The sequence below is a fragment of the Cebus imitator genome, unplaced genomic scaffold, assembly GCF_001604975.1.
Source record: "Cebus imitator isolate Cc_AM_T3 unplaced genomic scaffold, Cebus_imitator-1.0 Scaffold155, whole genome shotgun sequence".
In the NCBI taxonomy this organism is placed as follows: Eukaryota; Metazoa; Chordata; class Mammalia; order Primates; family Cebidae; genus Cebus; species Cebus imitator.
Window position 1 is genome coordinate 2,640,265 of NW_016107470.1, and position 7,759 is coordinate 2,648,023.

Consider the following 7,759-nt stretch of genomic DNA (forward strand, 5'->3'; position numbering starts at 1 on the left):
TCTGCTTTAAAGCTTCCAGCAGATTTCCCCTCCCCTTAGAATCAAAATCAAACACCATATTACAACCTGCAGTACATGGCCCTTGTGACCTGGGCCCTGCCAACCGCCCCAGCACTTCCCTTCCCTTCTCATCCTGTATTCCAGTCACCCCACTGTCATGCTGTCTCTCCAAACGCTGGTTGCATTCCTGCCAAACTCCTTCCATACTCCCTACACATTTTCTAAAGCTACCTCCTTTTAGTCATCTAGGTCTCAGCTTAAATATGAAGACCCCCAGGGAGACCTCCCTGACTATTCAGTCTGTAGTAGCTTTTCCCCACCCCTCAAGTCATAATCACACCACCCTGTTCTATTCTCATCATTATGCTTATCCCTATCTGAGAGTACATGGATAATTTATTTACTTGCTACGTATTTCCCTCTACTAACAGAAACTCCCTGAACACAGGGACCTTGTCTATTTTTTCACCATTGTATCCAGAGTGACAACAGCGCCTGGCACTAATAGGTATGCTCAATAAAATGGGGTCAAGTGAATGGTGCACCCCAGTAAATCCCTTGCTGCTGTGATGCAGGCATAGAAAGATGGAGGGTTGGATTCAGCAGATCCAAATTTAAACACTGTCTGTGCCACTTATTAGATGTGCCTCTTGGCAAATTATCCAATCCTCAATTTCCTCATCAGAAATATGTATATAATAATAATTATCTACTGTACAGAGCTGCTGTAAGGATTAAATGAGAAAAACCGAAACACCAAATACCTTGACTAGTTTACAGTAAAAGATTAAGAGCCAGTATATATCTGCATAAATCACACACACACACACTTTGATGCTTGTCTTTGCTTGGTGTTATTTTTCATTGACTCAAATGAAACCTCAACAACTTGTGTGTTCTTATTAATATCGTATATCAAGAGCATAAGCTGAGCTTACAACTTTCTCTGAGCAGTTCCTAGTATAACCTGCACAGTTATGAGCTCTAAAAGCTTCTTAAAGTGATTTATCTCCCAAAATATAAATATTCCCCTCCAGCATAACACAGTGGTTTCAAGTGACCTCTATTCCATGTACTTCCTCAGAGGTCTGTGAATAGTAGATGCACACAAGTCTATATAAATATTGCATGTGTTGAAAGGTACAGGGTAAAATGATCTTTGCACTCATCCCAAAATCCTGTGAACACAGGTTAAAGAAGTAACTTTCATTATGGTGAAATAGCCCCCTTTTACAACACAGAATGGCTGGAACAATTCAGTCTTTATCATTTATTATTTTTATTTGGACAACATATATACATATGTACAAAATACCTACTGTCAGAATCCTCTTTTATAATTTCATTTGATTTACAAAAACAGGACAGCAAAATAACTTAGGTCACTAATACTGTACAAAAATAAAACTGATTAAACAGTTGTAAAGATCAGTATCTTACAGTGTTACAGATCATCTGTTGTGAAAGAACATCTCAATCTATCCAGAGTGATGAGTACTGTGCTAAATCTATCTGCAAACTGACAAACTAATCAGTTTCTGTAATTATAACTACCAAATAGAATTCTCAAAAGAAGCATGATGTGGAGCTAAACCTTAAAGCCAGGGCATCATTCCACAATGGTGAAGGGCTTTCTTCTTCCCTAACCAAGGAGAGGAGATATCTTAACTCTAAAACTATTAAATTTTCCAGAATATGACAACTACTTACAGTATTAGATAAAACAACTTTTCTTTCTCTTTAAACACCTGCAATAGTCTTTCAAAAATTCAGTTTGGTTAAAAAAGTAAACAAAAATTACTGTCCTGCATTTGGATTTTCATAAGTTAAATCCATGGTCTTTTTAATATAAAAAGTAATTTTTTCATAGTTTTAGTGTTCAACGAACTCTAGTAGTCCTATTTGAACCATATCTTGATATAGTAAATCTAATTAGAATGCTGGTTCCTGTTTTGTGACATTTTAAAACAGGATTTAATCACAAAGAATAAAAAGTCTTGCGTTTATACGTTACATTACTATAACATATAAGAGAATATCAAATGTGTGTTTGTCAACAACTTGAAAAGGCAAGTAACAACTTTTTTGGGAAGTAAATTGTGCATTTTTTTAAAACAAGTTGCTGCATTTATATCCATCTAAGTGCTTGACAAAAGCCACATATAGATTTACTCCTGAAACTATAAAGATTGTCTTTCACTGACTTTGCTTGTTTTCTTTCGGTTCTTTCTGTGAGGGAAAGATGACTTGTTTTACAAGTTAGCAAGTTGCTAGGCAACCCCAAACTCCTCACTCACTAAAAGGCAGCGTGCAGAGTATCATAAGCAGAACCATTCCATGAGCTTAGTAAGAAATAGGCAGCCTAACCTATTTCGTATGGAAGAACAGATGTCCTTAAAACTTATTTTGGACACAGAAATTAAAATTTGGTTTAAAATAAGTGTTTCAAAAATCTGAAACAGAGGTAGAAAGTGTTCTTTATTTTTCCTGACATGTTTTCTCGTGAGAAAACACTTTCCTTTTTATCCCATGGACTGCTCCCAGTCCCTAATGTTAAAAGCAGTTCTCTTTATAGAACTACTAATACAACTACATTGGTTAAACAAAAAAACACCGTGCTAGTGATGGCTGTTGTATTGGAAGCTGGAGTCAGCCGTGACCTGCGCCCACTTCAGGAGCCCACTCTGATTCTGAATCAGAAGCGAGCATGTGTCAGGTGAAATCGGTAGGCACCCTATGTTTACACAACACATTTTAGAGCACAAGTATAAACCAGAATGTACCATAGCTCCCTGTTTTAAATATCAGATAAAATCATCAGAAAGTGTTACTTCCTAAGAAAAAAATGTAAACATTTCCCCCATGATCACTGCTGACTCCCCTCATTTGAGGTCTTTTCTTAACTATGAAATCTCAGTTCACTTTTCTGGCCTCGTATAGGCCACAATTAAGTTTTCAGGTATGGCATATTACAGATGATGTAGTGGTTTCGGCCATTGTAGACACCTAGATACAAGATAGATTAGTGGTGAGGCTATCAATGTAAAAGATACAGTGATGTGATTTCATTCGTAGTATTCCATTTTGCCTACGTTCTCCAAAAGGGATGATTTTGCAGAGCCTCCTCTGAAATCATCGTGGTATTTTCCCTTGGCATTCACTACTTACAGGGGTTGATTTTTCTTTTTCTATTTCAGCTCCCTTTCCGTCTACATAACTCTTGCACCTGAGAGTGGGAGTTTTGTAGGAACACAGGAAGGAGACCAACAAACCTTTTTCCCCAAAAAACAGCTGTTTCCAGATCTAGATACTGTTATGCACACGTTCAAATAAAACCCGACAGAGTCAAAAGCCCTCCCCCCTAGTGGCACTATGATACAATCAGATGATGTTAACTAAAAGCATAGGAAAATTTGGAAAGTTAATAGAGTTAAAATCTGTTGGTTCTTTTTCTTTTGTGAAACACTACCTACCCTCCTTCTCCTTCAGCGTCTGTTGTGTATATCCTGCCCTCACATCTCTGCCATGATTTCTTAGGGAAACGTGTATACTGTAAAAATAAGTAGATTATAACGTGGTGCCAAACAGAATGTCTGCTTCTATCCTCAAAGCATGTATTTAACTTATTCATCCTCTGCATTAGAAAATAAAAGTGCAGCTTATGTTCAAAAAGTACAACTCATACAAAGCAAGGTTTAAAAGTTCTGTACTTAGTGTAACCTTTCAAAGGTTTGTCTTGATTAGTATAAATTCAGACTCTGCTTACCCATTGACTATAAGTAACTGTTTTTTGTTTTCAAGTCTTTAGATGACAGATCATGCTGGAGTAGATGTGCTCTTGCTTGCATAAAGACAGCTGTGCTATGGCGTTTTTTTTTTTTTAATCTCAAAAGTTGACGTGATTCAAGAGAGTGGTTTTGCTAAACAAACTGAAGCACACTCGTCATTACATTAAAAGTTAAGGAAACAATTCTGAGAGACAGCAAGCATAAGGGCCCAGAATCACTGTGTGAGGCCACAGATCAACTCACCCAGTCGGACATATGTACACCAGTGTTGAATCTTTAAAATTCTACCCCAGTCTTGGCCTTACCCCCCTCCCACCACCCACCCCTACCCTCCCCCCAAAAAAATAAAGGAGAAAAAAAAAAAAAAACCCAAAAGCATTTGCCTTCCCTCCAACAGTCAGAGACGGGTTTAGAGAGTTGCCTCTTCAAGGGGACCAAGTGTTGTTGACTTTGATCTTAGGCTACAATGTGCTTTTTAAAAACAATGCAGGGAGAGGAAAATCAGAATATTGATCAAAGACCAGTGACTTCCTGTGCCGTCGGTGTGCCTCTTCTGGGGCTCAGTTTTCGTGTCTGTTTCCTGGGAGTAGTTTTGTCCTTTCGGGGTCCATCCCTCCCTGGCTTCCGCGGGCAGCACCTCACAAAGCGTTGGCCAGCGCCTTTTTCGATCGCTTGATCATGCTGGGGTGGAACTCGGTGTGCCGCCGGGCGTGCTTTGTGAGGTGGTCACTCCTCATGAAGCGCTTCTCACACAGCGGACAGCGGAACTGCTTTTCCCCAGTGTGGGTCCGGTAGTGGCGGGTCAGCTCGTCTGAGCGGGAGAACTTTTTAAGGCAGTCTGGCCACGTGCAGGGAAAGGGCCGTTCACCTAAGAGAAAGGAATCAGACAGGTTACAGCTTAAAGAACCTGAAAACGATTCCGAAGGCCGGTCAGGGTCAAGAGACCCTACGACTCAGAGGATAAAACCCTTGGAGATGATTGTTACGTGTCCCCTTCCCCACAGTCCCTATGTTGAAGCCTTAACCCCCAGTGCCCCAGAAGATGACCGCATTTGGAGTTAAGGCCTTTCAAGAGGCAAATGAGGTTAAACAAGGTCACGAGGGCAGGCCTTAATCTACGACTGTTGTCTTCATAAAAGGAGGCAAGGACACAGTCATGTGAAGATTAGGGAAGACCGTGGGGAAGACAGCGACAGAGCGACCATCTAACAAGCCAAGGAGAGAGGCCTCCAATGAAACCAATCTGTACCCCGCCCCCACTTGGGACTCCCAATCTCCAGAACTGTGAGGACATAAGAGGTCTGTTGTTCCAGACACCGAGTCTGTGGTCGTGTGTCATGGCAGCCCCAGCTAATACAATGAGAAAGTTGCTAACATCTCTAAGCAAATGAGCTTGCCATTTGGTACCCAATAGGGCCCTTGGAAATTTTTTTTTTTCTGGTTTTATTCCACACAATTGCTGGTTTCATAAATTCTTTCAAGAGTCAAAAGGCTGATCCCCTTTGCTAAATGTCTTGGTGTCACAGGATGGAAGAGAACTGGCATTGGGTCTAACCAACTTCCCACCTGGAGTGAGCATTTCTCCCTGAGCTCCTGAGTGCAGGGGCCACTCAGCATCTGTTGGCCAAAAGACTAATGACAGAGTACCAAACCTGACAAGACAGCCTGGTTGTTCCTGAGCATCTCTGTCACAAACATTCTTTTGTTGATATAAAATCTGTCTGGGTGAGGTGGCTCACCCAGTACCTTGGGAGGTCCAGGCAGGCGAATCATGAGGTCAGGAGATTGCGACTATCCTGGCTAACACAGTGAAACCCCATCTATACTAAAAAAATACAAAAAATTAGCCAGGTATGGTGGCAGGTGCCTGTAGTCCCAGCTACTTGGGAGGCTGAGGCAGGAGAATCACTTGAACCTGGGAGGTGGAGATTGCAGTGAGCTGAGATTGCACCACTGCCCTCCAGCCTGGGCAGCAGAGTGAGGCTCCATCTCAACAGAAAAAAAAAAAAAAAAAAATCTGCCTTCCTGCACAGGCCATACTTTAAAAAGTAAGTTTGTTCCCTCTGCCACATAATTGTCCTTTAAATATCTGCAGACAGATATGTTTTTCTCTAATCTCTTCTCCAGACCAAACAATTTTAGTTTCTTCCATATTCCTTGTAAAAGATGAACTAACATTGTTCTAAGCATAGAGCTAAGGACTTCCTGTACCTTCTCACTAAATTCTCACAAGCACCCCACAAGGTTGCCCCATTTCACAGATGAGAAAACTGAGGCTTGGAGGCTAGACTCTGTGCTCAGGGTCACACAACTGGAAAGCAGAGTCATGAGTTGGCCCCATCTGCTTGACCCCAAGGCCTGTGCTCTTGGCCACTTGGCTGTCCTGACTCCTGGGGGTCCTAGGGACTTGACAGTTTGCACATCCCCCCCTTTCTGATTGCTTTCCTTGGATTCACGCTAATGTCTGTCCCACTGATAAAGCAGCTAAGCCCTGCCTGCCAGATGTGATCAGGCAAGCATCCAGAACCTCCTGCTGCTCCCACCCCACAAGGCGAAGGCAGGAGAGGGCCCATGTCTGCATTTGGGGAGGACACACACAGGCAGACAAGTAGAGGAGCTGTTGATGACGAGAACCTTACTTGCTCCCCTTGTAAGTGACTGCCATCGCCTGACTCCCGAGAGCCTGCCTCCCCGCTCTTCACACCTTTCCAAGCACAGCTGACAACAGCTGCCGCATAGACAGAGGACACACAGACTCCTGGTTTCCACAGAACTCTCCAGACACTCCTCGGCTAGGTGTGAGGAGTGAATATTTTCTCACTCCTGTCCCGGCCTTCCTGGAACCCATAGAGAAATTGCAGAGGCTGGGAGCTGTCCAGCATGGTGCATTTGAGTCATCCAAAATTATTCATTCTATTTTCCCCAGCTTCTGTTGACCTGTGCTGATGAGATGCAGAAGTATGATAAAACAAAACCAAACAAAACCAACTGTGCCACCTTTGTGATAATCTATACATGATGAAGGCTCTCTGCTGTTCTCTAAGCAGAGCAATAGTCATAACAACACCCCGTACAATGTATTTTTCGACGAAACTCAATGTGGGTAAAACGAATCTGTAGCAGCTGATTCTCTATGTGCAGATCTATGTGCAAATCCTCTTGGAGCTCTGAACTGAAGAGCTACAGCAGCAAAAGGCAATAGCAAACCAATGAATGCTGGGCCCTACTCAAGGTGGATGAGCACTAGAGTTATTAACGCATTTCGATTCTCAGGGGTGGGGCTCTAAAAAAAAAAAAAAAAAAAAAAAAAAGACCTTCCCCTGAAAAACTCAACAAAGACATGGAGTTGAAAACTACACTTCTGCAACTTCTATTAAAGAAACAGCATTTTAACCCACTTCAGACCTTGAGGCAAAAACAATGTCATGTATATTTATCCTACTCATGGTGCCAAGCATTTGGTAAATGCTCAGAATTTACACACACACACACACACACACACACACACACACACACACACACACAGTCTGTTCTTCCTCCTGGTCACTCAGATTGAAATCTGCTCAGATATTACTAGTTACTGGAGGAGCCTTCTGGGCTATTCCAGAATTAGAATAGCCGTGAAGTCCTCTTTAACCCTAACGAAGCAGCTGTGGGGGAAATGTTTTTCTAAACATGTTCTATTAAAAATATAAAAAGGGAGGCTGGGTGCGGTGGCTCACACCTGTAATCCCAGCACTTTGGGAGGCTGAGGTGGGTCAATCACAAGGACAGGAGATTGAGACCATCCTGGCCAACATGGTGAAACCCCATCTCTACTAAAATACAAAAATCTAGTCGGGTGTAGCGGCGTGTGCCTGTAGTCCCAGCTACTCAGGAGGCTGAGGCAGGAGAATCGCTTGAACCCGGAAGGTAGAAGTTGCAGTGAGCCGAGATCGCACCACTGCACTCTAGCCTGGCGACAGAGCAAC

General features: G+C 42.4%; 1 protein-coding gene across 1 annotated transcript in view; it reads right to left on the reverse strand.

Annotated features, from left to right (window-relative positions):
* Positions 1-1,255: 1,255 nt before the first annotated feature.
* Positions 1,256-7,759, reverse strand: part of KLF9 (Kruppel like factor 9) — a 30,936-nt gene continuing 24,432 nt past the window's right edge. The window contains exon 2 of the mRNA XM_017543450.2: positions 1,256-4,656. Within this exon, the coding sequence (XP_017398939.1) occupies positions 4,427-4,656 (230 nt within the window). The 3' untranslated portion in view covers positions 1,256-4,426. The remainder of the gene's footprint in view (positions 4,657-7,759) is intronic.